Source organism: Suncus etruscus, chromosome 7 (genome assembly GCF_024139225.1).
Source record: "Suncus etruscus isolate mSunEtr1 chromosome 7, mSunEtr1.pri.cur, whole genome shotgun sequence".
Classification (NCBI taxonomy): Eukaryota; Metazoa; Chordata; class Mammalia; order Eulipotyphla; family Soricidae; genus Suncus; species Suncus etruscus.
The window spans coordinates 90444202-90460016 of NC_064854.1; the positions used below are offsets into that span (position 1 = coordinate 90444202).

Here is a 15815-nt window from a genome sequence, read left to right on the forward strand (position 1 = left end):
TTTCTTGTTTTGTTTTGATTTGTTAGTTTTTGACTTTTTTCTTTTTCTTTTTTCTTCCTCTTTTCTCTTTCTTTTTCACTCTTGTGTTTATTATTTAGAGATTTATTTTTACTTTTATTTGCCGGGTCCATTTTTTTTTGTCTTCCATTTTTCTTTTTTTTCTCTCTCCTTTCTTTTTTGGTAGTGGTCACCAAATTTTTTCTCTCTTTTTTCTTATCCTTTTTATCTCCAATGAAAGTGGAATGGATGCTCAATCTACAACAAGATGTAAAGTGGAGACCAGTTGCACTAGCATTCTGGGGGGTAAAGGAGGGAGATATGGGATGCATACTGGGAACAGGGGTGGAGGGAATATAGCACTGGTGGTGGGAATGCCCCTCATTCATTGTCACTATGTACCATAAATGATGCAGTGAAAGATTTGTAATGCACTTAGATCACAATAAAAATTTTAAAAAAGCAATACTTGGGATAAGGAATATGGGAGGCATTACTTTCTTCGACTTTGAACTGTACTACAAAGAAATAGTTATCAAAACAGCATGGTATTGAAATGACAAACTCTCAGATCAGTGGAATAGACTTGAGTACTCAAAAATGTTCCCCAGACATAATATCACCTAATTTTTGATAAAGGAGCAAGAAATCCTAAATGGAGCAGGGAAAGCCTCTTCAATAAGTGTTGTTGACACAACTGGTTAGCCACTTGCAAAAAAGCAAACTCAGACCCCTACCTGACACCATGTACTAAGGTAAAATCCAAATGGATTAAAGACCTTGATATCATACCTGAGACCATAATGTATATAGACAAACACATAGGTAAAACACTCCATGACATTGAGACTAAAGGCATCTTCAAGGAGGAATCTGCACTCTCCAAATAAGTGGAAACAGAGGCAGATGATATTATAATAGTTGTATTTTAGGCATACTTTGATGGAATTTCAACATCAATTCTACCACCAGTGTCAACTCTCATGATCAATGTTTCTATACTTCACCTCACTGAAACTCCATGTCTGAAAACTTTACCAGAACATTACAAAGTTTGGTTGTTGCAGCATAGACCTAATATTTTTATTATTGATGAGTCTGTGATCTGTGTTTTTTGCTACCCCACACTCCCACATAAAAATCTAACTGGAGCTCTGACACTTGTTTCCCCATTACTTGCCTTTCTTGTCTTCTTTTTTCATGCTTTAATTACTTCCATTCTCTGTTTCCCTCCTTAATCTCTGGGGTCAAAGGCATCCCCTTTACTAATTTACATTTTTATCAAGTTATTTATATATACTACAGATAAGTGAGATAGTTTTTTGTTATTCTTCTGATTTAATTGACTCAACATATCTTCTAGTTCCAACCATGTTACAACAAATTTTATTATTTTATAGTTAATTACAGCTCTTTTTTCTTACAGGGTTTTTCTTACACCATATATTTATAATCCATTGCTTGTGATTGAACAAATAGATTTATTCTATATCTTAGTTATTGTACTCATTACAGCAAAGAATAATAACGTACATCCTTTTGAATTAAAGTTTTAAGTCCTGAGTGTAGATACCCAAAAGTAGCATTGCCATGTCATATGGCAGCTCAATTCTAAATTTACTGAGCACTCATCATACTATCTACTACAGATTGAACTAGACAATACTCTCACCAGCAGTAGATGAGGGTTCCTTTATACCACATCTCTTCAAGTACAGATTGACGCTATTTTTATTTTTTAATAATTTCATTGTGAAAAAAGTGAATTACAAGTCTTTTACGGTAATGTTTAAGGTACATAGTGAAATGAATTAGGGACATTCACACTGCAAATGTCCTTCCTCCACCCCTGTTCCCAGCATGAATCCATACTCCCCACTTTGCCCCATGGACTGCTAGTGTAATAGGTTTCCTTTGTGTATAGCTTGTTGTAGATTGAGTATCAATTCTGGTGTCATTGACTTTGAGTTTAAGTTTAAGTCTGATTATTTTGATTTCCACTCAATGTTTATATGTCTTGTTGCATTCATTTTCCCCCTCGATTTATGAGGGAGAACAAGATTCTGTGGTTTTGTTGGAAAAAGAAAAGAAAGAAGACGAATAAAAGCTGGGAGGAATCGTTTAGAAACTATAAATATGAATTCAAAAGAAGGAAAGAAAAAAGAAAAACAAAAAATAAAAAAGCAATGACATAAGACACAACAACAGCAATAAAAATCAATACCAAAATAACTACAAGAAGAAAGAAAAAGATGAAAAAAATAAAGAACTAGTGTGACAAGGCTTTGTGGGTTTTATGTTTTGTTTAGTTTGGTTTTGTTTTGGATTGGGGTTTGTTTGTTTGTTGCTTTTTTTGTTTGTTTTTGCTTTTTTTGAATAGGCACAATACATACTGGGGAAGTTAGAAGGAGAATTGCCTTGGCCTAGGAGATAATGGAGTTTCTCCACCCTTGAAGAAAGAATACTGTCATAGGAGCAACTACAGGTTCCATACCCATTTATTATGGAACCCCAAGATCTTTTTATGGTTCTATAAAACTTTCTGCTCATTTCTGAATGAGGAAATCAGTAGGACAAAGTCTAGGATAAGAGTCTTTTGTCAAGGTTCTAGAAGACTGTTCTGTCATGTTTGTTGTAATCAGTCTTCAGTAATTAGTGGTCTTGGTTTTTTAAAAGATTTAGGCTGTAATCTAGGATAGAGTCTTTCTTTATGACTCCAGGAGATATGCTCGGTCATGGTTGTCAAAGTCAGACTCTAGGATTAGAGAACTTGGTTTTTGTACAAATCCTAGGCCAAAGTCTAGGCTAGCATCTTTCTTATTGGTCTCAGGAAAAGTTCTGCTCAGTCTCGGTTGTCAAAATCTGTCTTCTATAATTCGTGATCTTGGTATTTGTACAGGTCAAAGGATGGCCTGTCTTTTTATTTTATCTTACCATTAGATGATGAGATAGGGCAACCTGCTTTTGGATCAAGTTTATTTTGTTTTCTCATTGTCTGGTTGTTGTACCAGCCTGTTGCAAGTTGGTGCTAGAGCGATATTAGGAATTCCTCAGAGGGAGTATGGTTCCTGGTGCTGTTTCAGAGAGCTGTGTCGGATCTTCATTTGGAATCTGGAGTTCAGGGTTAGATTGTTGTTATTTTTAATTTGTGCAATTTTCACTCATATCAGATGAGATCTTGTGTACTTGACTTATATTTCAATAATGATTAAATGATGATGAGCACTTTATTATGTGCCTACTGACAATTTATTTGTCCTCTTCAAAACAGTGTCTTTTTGTTTTCCTCACCATTTCTGAAAGAATTTTTAAATTGTGTTTTGTTGATGTTTGTGAGTACTTTAAAAAACCTGGATAACAAGCCTTTTTTCTGAATACCAGTGAACTTTCAAAAGGAATGAAAGAGATTCTTCTGGTAGAAAAAGTAAGAAAGTAACACCAAGGTCTAATATTTTATGATAGAAATAGTTGGGCTGACTGAGTCCCTGCTTAATTCTTTTGGGAAATACATAGGTCATAAATTTATTTGACCGCGATTTGCTGAGTACTTCTTGCATGGGTAGGTATCAAGGTTATCTGCATAGAAGGGGAAATATGGAATTCTTTCTATGGGCTGTTCCACTCTCACACCCTCATTACCAATATTGCAATAAAGATAATATAATTTTAATTTTATTCATTGATATTCTGTGGTTTAATAATTATTAATAATTATTTTCAATATACATAATGCCAACATCATACTCTGAAAAAGAGACTCTACCTCCCTCTTCCAAAAATTCCAGAACCAATCCCTCTCTACCTCACACCAATTCAATCTTTGTATTAATTTTCTCATTAAGTTGCCTTTGTATTTATGTTGACATATACTATACTGCATCTGACAAATATGAAATACATTATTCTGCATATATCCCATTCCATCTGACTAAATTAAAAATGATAATTTCTATTTTTATTTTGCTGCTGCAAATTAAATTATATTATACTTTCTTAGAGCTACATAGTTATTGTACTAAGTGCAATGATGAACTGTGCAAATTCTTTCAAAGTGTAAATATTTCAAATGTAAAATGTCAAAATGTAAACATGTAAATATTCTTTCAAAGTAATATTTTTAAGTTTTTTTTGAAATTGAATAAACAGAATCAGAAATGCAAAAGGGATGTCACTAATGGGCACTACAGAAATCTAAAGGGTAATCTGAGATTACTTTGAGAATATGCCAGAAAAGAAGAGAACCTGGAAGAAAGGGTAAATTGTTGAAATGCCAAAACCTTTTCATGTTGAACCAAGATGACCATAAATACCTGAACAGACATATCACTATTCAAGATATTGAATGGTTAATCAATAGGCTTCTCAATATCTACAGTCGGCCCAGATGGATTTACTAGTGAGTTCTTTCAAACTTTTAAAGAGGATATATTGCCAATACTCTGAAATTCTTCAAGGAAATTAAAGAAACACACTGAAAAAAATTCTATAAAGGTAACATCATCCTAATACCAAAAGCAGAGCTAGATACCACACACAAAAGAGAGAATTATAATTCCATATCCTTGGTGAACATGGAAGCAAAAAATCTCAACAAAACATTAACAAATAGAATTCAACAACTCATCAAGAAAATTATACCACACACATATTCTCTGAAATCCAACAGGTGAAATTCCTGAGAACAGATCCCTAAGTAAATCCCGAGTACTGCATTGTGTGGCTAAAAAAGCATAAATTAAAACTTTTGTAACCATGTTGCATAAAATATAATATTTTAAATGACATTTTATTTAAACACCTTGGTTATGAACATGATTGTGGTTGTGTTTCAGTCATAGAAGAGGACACCCCCCCATCACAAGTGCAACATTCCCACCACCAATGTCGCAAATATCCCTCCTCGCCACCCCGTCCCTCCTGTACTCTAGACAGGCTTTCTAATTCCTTCATACATTCTCATTATTAGGACAGTTCAAAATGTAGTTATTTCTCTAACTAAACTCATCACTCTTTGTAGTGAGGTTTATGAAGAGTGCTGTAACTTCCGGCCCTCCTCTCTTTTGTCCCTGAAAATATTTGCAAGAATGTCTTTTGTTTTTCTTAAAACCCATAGATGAGTGAAACTATTCTGCGTTTTCTTCTCTCTCTCTGACTTATTTCATTCAGCATAATAGATTCCATGTACATCCATGTATAAGAAAATTTCATGACTTCATCTCTCCTGAGGGCTGCATAATATTCAATTGTGTATATGTACTACAGTTTCTTTAGCCATTCATCCGTTGAAAGGCATCTTGGTTGTTTCCAGAGTCTTGCTATGGTAAATACTGCTGCAATGAATATAGGTGTAAGGAAGGGATTTTTGTATTGTATTTTTGTGTTCCTAGGGTATATTCCTAGGAGTGGTATAGCTAGGTCGTATGGGAGCTCAATTTCCAGGGTTTTTTTTTTTTTTTTTTTTTTTTTTTTTTTTTTCAGAAAGGTTGGACGAGACAGCATTCCCACCAGCAGTGGATAAGAGTTATTTTCTCTCCACATCCCCACCAACACTGCTTGTTCTCATTTTTTGTGATAAGTGCCCATCTTTGGGGTGTGAGGTAGTACCTCATACTTGTTTTTATTTGATTTGATAATTAGTGACGTGGAGCAACTTTTCATGTGCCTTTTGGCCATTTGTATTTCTTCTTTATCAAAGTGTTTGTCCATTTCTTCTCCCCATTGTTTGATGGTATTAGATGTTTTTTCTTGTAAAGTTCTGTCAGTTCCTTGTATATTTTGAAGATTAGCCCATTATCTGATGGGTATTGGGTGAATAGTATCTCCCACTCAGTGGGTGACTCTTGTGTCCTGGACAATATTTCCTTAGAGGTGCAGAAGCTTCTCAGCTTAATATATTCCCATCTGTTAATCTCTGCTTTCACTTGTTTGGAGAGTGAAGTTTCCTCCTTGAAAATGCCTTTAGTCTCAATTTTATGGAGTGTTTTACCTACGTGTTGTTCTATATACCTTATGGTATCAGGTCTGATATCGAAGTTTTTAATCTATTTGGATTTTACCTTCACACATGATGTTAGCTGGGGGTCTAAGTTCAATTTTTTGCAAGTGGCTATCCAGTTGTGCCAACACCACTTGTTGAAGAGGTTTTCCTTGCTCCATTTAGGATTTCTTGCTCTTTTATCAAAGATTAGGTGATTGTATGTCTGCAGAACATTCTCTGAACATTCAAGTCTATTTCACTGATCTGACGGTCTTTCTTTATTCAATATTATGCTGTTTTGATAACTATTGCTTTGTAATATAATTTAAAGTTGTGGAAAATAACGCCTCCCATATTCTTTTTCTCAATGATTGCTTTAGCTATTCGAGGGTGTCGAGCCTGTCTTGTACCAGAATTTAGAGGGAAGGCTTTTAGTTTTTCTCCATTGAGGGTAATATTTACCATTGGCCTGTGGTAGATGGCCTTAAGTATATTGCGAAAGGTTCCTTTCATTCCATCTTGCTGAGAGTTTTCCTCAAGGATGGGTGTTGGATCTTATCAAATGCTTTTTCTGCATCTATTGATATGACCATGTGTTTTTAATTTTTCTTGTTGTTGATGTGTATTATGTTGGTAGATTTACAGATGTTAAACCAGACTTTCATCCTGGGATGAAACCTACTTGATCATAGTGAACGATCTTCTTGATGAGGCATTCGATCCTGTTTGCCAGAATTTTGTTGAGGACCTTTGCATCTGTGTTCATCAGGGATATTTGTCTGTAATTTTTTTTGGCAGAATTTCTATCTGCTTTTGGTATTAAGGTGATGTTGGCTTCATAAAAGCTATTTGGAAGTATTCCTGTTTTTTCAATTTCATAAAAGGGCCTATCCAGGATTGGTAGTAGTTCCTCTTGAAAGGGTTGAAAGAATTTATTCGTAAATCTGTCATGGTCTGGGCTTTTCTTTTTGGGCATAATTTCCTCAATAGTGATGGGGGCGTTTAGATATGCTACATTTTCTTTATTCAACCATGGAAGGTTATATGAGTTCAAAAATTTATCTATTTCTTCCAGGTTCTCATATTTAGTGGAATAGAGTTTTTCAAAGTATTCTCTGAATACCCTTTGAATCTATGTAGTATCTGTAGTGATCTCCCCCTTTTCATTTCTAATATGCATTATCAAGTTTCTCTCCCGCTTTTGCTTTGTGAATTTTGCCAATGGTCTTTCAATCTTGTTTATTTTTCAAAGAACCAACTTCTGCTTTCGTTGATCTTTCAAATTGTTTTTTGGGTTTCTATTTCATTGATTTCTGCTCTCTACTTTGTTATTTCCTTCTGTCTCCCTATTTTTGTTGATCATTTACTAATTCTATAAGCTGCAACATTAAGCTATTCAGGTATTTTCCTTCTTCTTTCCTGATGTGTGCTTGCAAACCTATAAAATTTTCTCTCAGTACCACTTTTGCTGTGTCCCATAGATTCTGGCAGTTTGTGTTTTCATTTTCATTTGTCTCCAGGAAAGTTTTGATTTCCTCTTTGATTTCATCTCGGACCCACTGTTTTTCAGTAGTAGACTGTTTAATTTCCAGGTGTTAAAGTTTTTCTTGTGTGTCCCTTTGTAGTTTACATCTAACTTCAGAGCCTTGTGGTCAGCAAAAGTAGCCTGCAAATGTATAACTACTAGGTCTCTTTCTTCCATTTCTCTTTTCAGTTCTCGTATATTTTTGTTGGGTTTGAATCTGGTTGACCTATCAAGAGTTCACAGACCTGTGTTGAGGTCTCCCACAATTATTCTGTTATTATTGATATCCTTTTTTAGATTTGTCAACAATTGTATTAAATACTTTGCTGGTCCCTCATTGAGTGCATATATGTTTAAGAGAGTGATTTCTTCCTGCTTTACATATCCCTTGATTAGAACATAATGTCCATCTTTGTCCCTTACAACTTTTCTGAGTATAAAGTTTGTGTCATCTGATATTAGTATGGCCACTCCAGCTTTATAAGGGTGTTGTTTGCTTAGATGATTTTCCTCCAGCCTTTGATTTTGAGTCTATGTTTATTCTAACTAGTCAGGTGTGTTTCTTGTAGGTAGCAGAGGGTTGAGTTCAGTTTTTTGATCCATTTCGCCACTCCACTCTGTGCCTCTTAACGGGTGCATTTAGTCCATTGACATTGAGAGAGATAATTGTCATGGTATTTATTGCCATCTTTCTGTAGAAGTTTGGTGTGTTTGTTGGTCTGTCTTGTCTTTAAAGTAGATCTTTTACTTTTTCTTTTTTTTTTTTTTTTGCACATAGCTAATTAGATTTCTTTTTTTTTCTTTTTTTTTTATTTAAACACCTTGATTACATACATGATTGTGTTTGGGTTTCAGTCATAAAAGGAACACCACCCATCACCAGTGCAACATTCCCATCACCCAAGTCCCAAATCTCCCTCCTCCCCACCCAACCCCCGCCTGTACCCTAAACAGGCTCTACATTTCCCTCATACATTCTCAATATTAGGACAGTTCAAAATGTAGTTATTTCTCTAACTAAACTCATCACTCTTTGTGGTGAGCTTCCTGAGGTGAGCTGGAACTTCCAGCTCTTTTCTCTTTTGTGTCTGAAATTTATTATTGCAAGAATGTCTTTCATTTTTCTTAAAACCCATAGATGAGTGAGACCATTCTGCGTTTTTCTCTCTCTCTCTGACTTATTTCACTCAGCATAATAGATTCTGTGTACATCCATGTATAGGAAAATTTCATGACTTCATCCCTCCTGACAGCTGCATAATATTCCATTGTGTATATGTACCACAGTTTCTTTAGCCATTTGTCTGTTGAAGGGCATCTTGGTTGTTTCCAGAGTCTTGCTATGGTAAATAGTGCTGCAATGAATATAGGTGTAAGGAAGGGATTTTTGTATTGTATTTTTGTGTTCTTAGGGTATATTCCTAGGAGTGGTATAGCTGGATCGTATGGGAGCTCGATTTCCAGTTTTTGGAGGAATCTCCATATTGCTTTCCATAAAGGTTGAACTAGACGACATTCCCACCAGCAGTGGATAAGGGTTCCTTTCTCTCCACATCCCCGCCAGCACTGTTTGTTCTCATTCTTTGTGATGTGTGCCATTCTCTGTGGTGTGAGGTGGTATCTCATTGTTGTTTTGATTTGCATCTCTCTGATGATTAGTGATGTGGAGCATTTCTTCATGTGTCTTTTGGCCATTTGTATTTCTTCTTTGTCAAAGTGTCTGTTCATTTCTTCTCCCCATTTTTTGATGGGATTAGATGTTTTTTTCTTGTAAATTTCTGTCAGTGCCTTGTATATTTTGGAGATTAGCCCTTTGTCTGATGGGTATTGGGTGAATAGATTCTCCCACTCAGTGGGTGGCTCTTGTATCCTGGGCACTATTTCCTTTGAGGTGCAGAAGCTTCTCAACTTAATATATTCCCATCTGTTAATCTCTGTTTTCACTTGCTTGGAGAGTGCAGTTTCCTCCTTGAAGATGCCTGAAGTCTCAATGTCCTGGAGAGTTTTGCCTATGTGTTGTTCTATATATCTTATGGTTTGGGGTCGGATATCGAGGTCTTTAATCCATTTAGATTTTACCTTCGTACATGATGTTAGCTGGGGGTCTAAGTTCAATTTTTTGCAAGTGGCTAGCCAGTTGTGCCAACACCACTTGTTGAAGAGGCTTTCCTTGCTCCATTTAGGATTTCCTGCTCCTTTATCAAAAATTAGGTGATTGTATGTCTGGGGAACATTTTCTGAGTATTCAAGCCTATTCCACTGATCTGAGGGTCTGTCCTTATTCCAATACCATGCTGTTTTGATAACTATTGCTTTGTAGTAAAGTTTAAAGTTGGGGAAAGTAATTCCTCCCATATTCTTTTTCCCAATGATTGCTTTAGCTATTCTAGGGTGTTTATTGTTCCAAACAAATTTCAAAAGTGCCTGATCTACCTCTGAAGAATGTCATAGGTATCTTTAGAGGGATAGCGTTGAATCTGTATAACGCCTTGGGGAGTATTGCCATTTTGATGATGTTAATCCTGCCAATCCATGAGCAGGGTATGTGTTTCCATTTCCGCGTGTCCTCTCTTATTTCTTGGAGCAGAGTTTTATAGTTTTCTTTGTATAGGTCTTTCACATTTTTAGTCAAGTTGATTCCAAGATATTTGAGTTTGTGTGGCACTATTGTGAATGGGGTTGTTTTCTTAATGTCTATTTCTTCCTTATTACTATTGGTGTATAGAAAGGCCATTGATTTTTGTGTGTTAATTTAAGGCTGGTTTAGAGTCTATAAAGTTTTTGAGCTGCTGTTTATCTGTGAAGCAGTGTATACTTCTTCCAAACCTGAAAGTGAGTTTTGCTGGGTGTAGTATTCTAGGTGAAGCATTTATTTCATTGAGTTTTGTCACTATGTCCCACCACTGCCTTCTGGCCTTGAGTGTTTCTGGTGAGAAGTCTGCTCTAAATCTCAAGGATGTTCCATTGAATGTAATTTCCCTTTTTGATCTTGCTTTCAGAGTTCTGTTTCTATCTGTGATTTCATCATTGTAAGTAGCATGTGTCTTGGGGTGTTTTTCCTGGGGTCTCTTTTAGCTAGTACTCTTCGGGCATGCAGGATTAGGTCACATGTATTTTTAGCTCTGGTAGTTTATCTTTGGTGATGTTCTTGAATGTTGATTCTTCCTGGAGATTTTCTTCTTGGGTCTCTGGGACTCCAGTGATTCTTAAGTTGTTTCTGTTGAGCTTATTAAAGACTTTTATTTTCATCTATTCATATTCTTTGAATAATTTTTCCTTTTTCTGATAATTTGCTTTAAGGCTTGTTTTCCAATCTCTTCTGTTGTATGGAGTTGTTCTGCATCTCATCTTTCATCGTACTAATTCTATCCTCAGCTGCTGTTAACCAGTGGGAAAGTTCATTCATTTTGTTCTTCAATTCATCTACTGAGTTTTGCAGACCTGTTATTTGACCTGATATTTCAGTTTGGAGTTTTCTAATTTCTATCTACATATTCTTTTGATACTTATTAGTGTTCTGTTCTATACTTTCTTTGATTTCTGTGAGCATCCTCCATATTTCTACTCTAAATTCCATATCTGAAAGATTAACTACGTGGTTGGCTGTTGTTGGGTCATAAGAGTTGCTATCTTCATTCTCTATACCTGATGTTGGTCTGCGCAGTTTCCCCATTGTCACGCTGGTGTTGTGGGTTTTTCTACGGGTTGTGGTGGTATTCATTGGCTAGAGGGAGTGCGCAGCCATGAGGTGAAGTATAGTGGCCGCGCTCCTCTGCTTTGATCCCTTAAGAGGTGGGCTTAATGGTCCCAGCAGAGTCAGCTTTATCGCAACTCCTGCCTGGAATGACTCACCTAGCTGAGGCAAGCCCTCAAAGGATGGATGCCATAGATGATCAAAGTTCCGAGGTTGAAGCAAGCTGGGGGGAAACCTCAAAATGTCAGCTGATCTTAAGGTTCCGCAACTCCTGCCTGGAATTTGGTAGTTTCTCTTTAATGATATTCTTGACCATTGATTCTTCCTGGAGATTCTCTTCCTGGGTCTCTGGAATTCCAGTGTTTCTTAAGTTGTTTCTTTTGAGCTTACCACAGACTCTATTTTCATCTTTGACTAATTTTTCCATTGTCCTATCATTTTCTTTAAGGCTTTCTTCCAATCTCTTCTGCTGTATGGATTTGTTATGTATCACATTTTCCAGCTCACTAATTCTATCCTCAGCTACTGTTACCCTGATGGAGAGCTTATCCATTTTGTCTGTCAATTTGTCTACTGAGTTTTTTAGACCTGTTTTTTGATTTGTTACTTCAGTTTGGAGTTTTCTGATTTCTGTCTTCATATTTTCTTGGTTCTTATTAGTGTGCTGTTCAAGTCGATCTATGCTTTCTTTGAGTTCTGCAAACATCCTTCATATTTCTTCTCTAAGCTCCATATCTAAAAGACTGACTAGTTGCTTGGCCATTTTCTGGTCATCAGCTTTGCCATCTTCATTCTCTGTGCCTGATGCTGGCCTGTGTTGTTTCCTCATTATCACACTTGTATTGTGGGTTTTTCTATGTGTTGTGGTGGTATTCATTGGCTAAATAATGTGCACGGCCACACTCCTCTGGATCCACCTTTTCTGGGAGGGTTGACTCACCTCCAAGGAAGGGAGCCCTCCGTGGATGAAGTCACACACAGGATCAAATCTTAGGCCTGAGCACACAGCAGAGAATACAGTCCAGAGAGATATGATGGGCTTCAGAGATCCAGCACAGTTCCTAGTGTGAATTTTCTGCATGTTGCAGTGGGGATCATTCATTAGAAAGAAGCTCTTTTGGAGACTCTAGGAGAGTGACTTTTCTGGGCCCTTTTGGTCCCACTCCTGAGTGTTTCAGGACACAGGACAGTAGAAAAACACGTAAGGCAACACTCACAGTCCCTCGCAGTTGGGAACCACTCGGGTAGGCACAGATTTCTCCAGCCTGATGTCACAGACCAAACTATAATATTTTAAATGGCAAATCAAATCCAATATCACCACAAGAGAATCACTCTTCATAACCAAGTGGAGTTTGTCCTAGAATAATTTGTCTTGAGAAAATCAATTAATATTATACATTACCACAACTAAAATATAAAAATCATAGTATTATGTCAATAGATTTTTATTATGTTAATACATTTTTATAAATGTAAGGCTCCACTTGCTATAATTCAATCTTGAGAGAATAGATCTAAAGCAGAGTCACTACAGGAAAATAATAAACTGAGACACTCATATGGTAGCAAAGCATGGAAAGGCATAGCTTCAAAATTCTTGTAATGGAGCCTGCAGAACTGACTTCTATTTATTGACCAGCTCAATCCACAATTGAGTAGAGGAGCGTCCAGTGACAAAGTACCTATGTCCGGCTATTGCAGTCTACATGGACCTTTTATATGTAAAAGAGGAGTGGATGAAAAAAGATACCAGGGACTAGGGATAATCTTTGGAGTAAAGCAGGATGTATGACATAGAATATGTCATAGAAAAAGCTTCAAGATTCATTTATAATAAAAGAAATGAATATATTGAAATAGAAGTAACATACCTCAGTATTATAAAGGCTATAATTATAAATCATAACATGCTTCATAATTATATTCTGGGTGTAAAATAATATTTCACTTAAAAACAGGGTCTGTAGAGATAGTAATGCAAGTAAGACACTTGCCCTGCATGCTTTCAACCTGGGTTTAAGTCCATCATCTTAGTCTCTCAATTCCCACCAGAAGTGCTCCCTTAACATAGAGTCAAGGAAGGAAGGAGGGAGAGAGGGAGGGAAGGAGGAAGGGAAGGAGGAAGGGAGGGAGGGAGGAAAGGAAATGAAGGAAGGAAGGAAAAGAAGGAAGGAAAGAAAGGAAGGGAAGGAAGGGAGGAAAGGAAGGAAAGGAAAGAAGGGAGGGAAGGAAAGGAGGGAAGGAAGGGAGGGAAGGAAGGGAGGGAAGGAAGGGAGGGAAGGAAGGGAGGGAAGTAAGGGAGGGAAGGAAGGGAGGGAAAGAAGGAAGGAAAAGAAGAAAGGGAGGGAAGGAAGGGAGGGAAGGAAGGGAGGGAAAGAAGGAAGGAAGGAAAGAAAGGAAGGGATGGAAAGAAGGAAGGAAAGGAAGGAAGGGAGGGAAGGAAGGGAGGGAAGGAAGGGAGGGAGGGAAGGAAGGAAGGAAGGAAGGAAGGAAAGGAAGGAAGGAAGGACAGAAGGAAGGAAGGGAAGGAAAAGAAGGAAAGGAAGAAAAGGAAGGAAGGAAGGGAGGAAGGAAGGAAGGAAGGAAGGAAGGAAGGAAGGAAGGAAGGAAGGAAGGAAGGAAGGAAGGAAGGAAGGAAGGAAGGAAGGAAGGAAGGAAGGAAGGAAGGAAGGAAGGGAAGGAAGAAAGGGAAGGAATGAAGGGAGGGAGGGAGGGAGGGATGGAGGGAGGGAGGGAGGAAGGAAAGAAGGAAGGAAGGAAGAAGGAAGGAAGGAGGCCCCAGAAATTCTACAGTTTGTTAGTCAATGACAAATCAACTCCAAACTTAAATAAGAGAAAAAATTAAAGCAAAATAAAAAGCTACCTTGTATGCTGAAACAGGGATTAGGAATTGTAGCAAGGTTAATTTATACCCGAAACATGTCTATGCTAACTGTCATTCAGCTGACTTAATTCGTGCTTCTTTTCTAAGCTAAACAATCACATTCCTTAGTAGCTGACTTTCTGATTTTTTTTCTTTGCCTAATTGTAAGATTTCTACTTTGTAGAAACTTGTAAGATTACTAATCTAAGAATGAAAACAAATGAGATAAAATAGTTTAGGGAGGTGGGAAAGAGTCAAGTTTGACTGAGTTGTATAGAAAGTAAACCTCACACCCTCCCTTTAATCCAAGGGTCTAAAACTCAATTTATCTGCGGGCCTCAGGAGGCAAAGTCGGGGTGATACTTGAGTGTAAAGTCAGTAGTAAGCCTTGAACATTGGGGGGTGTGACCCAAACAACTAAAACAAAACAAAATAAAAAAAGATTCCTCTAGGACAGGGCCACAAAATGTTTACAGAGGGCCGTTTGCGGCCTGCGGGCCACGAGTTTGAGACCCCTGCTCCATCATTCCCCATCTGTATGCCTAAATTTAAGAATTCTTCCTCTACTACCACTTATTCATCAAAGAATATGACTTAAAAAAAACCTTTATTACTACCTAATTCATTAAATGCAACTCAGTCCATGATGGGCCTTCAAAGAAGGTCATAATTCTCATTTGTCTCATTATATATGGCCCTCTCAATGCAAGTCTGACCAATGCCTTGTTCTTGTGTTTCTTTTCTTTAGCTGTCATATCAATCGCATCTTGGAGTCCCCTCGGGGAAATGCTCTGTTGGTAGGTGTTGGTGGCAGTGGAAAGCAGAGTTTGACAAAGCTTGCAGCTTTTATCAGCTCCATGGATATATTCCAGATTACACTGAGGAAAGGTTACGAGATCCCTGATTTTAAGGTGAGCAGGTTGGGCAGCTGAAGAGAAGTGACTGTCATGCTGTTTTTCATTAGTTATACCATTCCGATTGTCATTCGATTTTATCCATAGATCTTAAGCTGGTGATATGAAGGAGTGTTTCCTCTCTAGAAACAACTTAAGAACACCAGCCTTTCCAAGGTCCTCAATTTTGTTATATCTACTTATAATCTGTTATATATAGATATAATCTCCTTGTAATTTGTTATCCTCCAATAAAAAGCACATCTACAAAAACTTATTCTAGGGCTCCCTAGCAACTCAACTAGATTAATGAGATTTCTGACAGGCTTCAAAAATTTTATGGTAAATTCCTATTTCTCAATGACAGATGAATAACCACTGGCCGATATTTCCTAAATTAAAATAACCATTTAGAAGCAATGAGTCATGCTCTTGAAAGAGGGCAAAGGCACATATATGTATATAATCTCCAGAGAACAATTTGTCCAGTCTCTTCCTTTTTATTCATGACGATAATAAAAGAAATATAGTGAACTCTGATGTAATCACCTTTGGAATGCTGCTCAGTTGTACTGCCTGAAATAATTCCATGAAGACTGAACCAAAACTACCCATTTGCATTCATGGTTTATAGTCCATAAAAAGAGCTGCTCATTGCTACTGTGATACCAGTTCAGTCTCTCTTTAATTGACTAAATAAGGTTATATGTCAGGCATATATCAATCAGTGTTTAGTGCTTCCAAAGAAAAAGAAGACAAAAGGGTTGGAGAGATATACAAGTGCTTGCATACAACAATGCAAGTTTAATCTTTAACACTGCACATGATCCCCTAAGCACAGCAAGTAGTGAACCATGGTCACA

General features: G+C 37.1%; 1 protein-coding gene across 1 annotated transcript in view; it reads left to right on the forward strand.

The window, feature by feature from the left end:
* Positions 1–15815, forward strand: part of DNAH9 (dynein axonemal heavy chain 9) — a 704007-nt gene that overhangs the window by 374703 nt on the left and 313489 nt on the right. The window contains exon 44 of the mRNA XM_049776731.1: positions 14808–14970. Within this exon, the coding sequence (XP_049632688.1) occupies positions 14808–14970 (163 nt within the window). The remainder of the gene's footprint in view (positions 1–14807; positions 14971–15815) is intronic.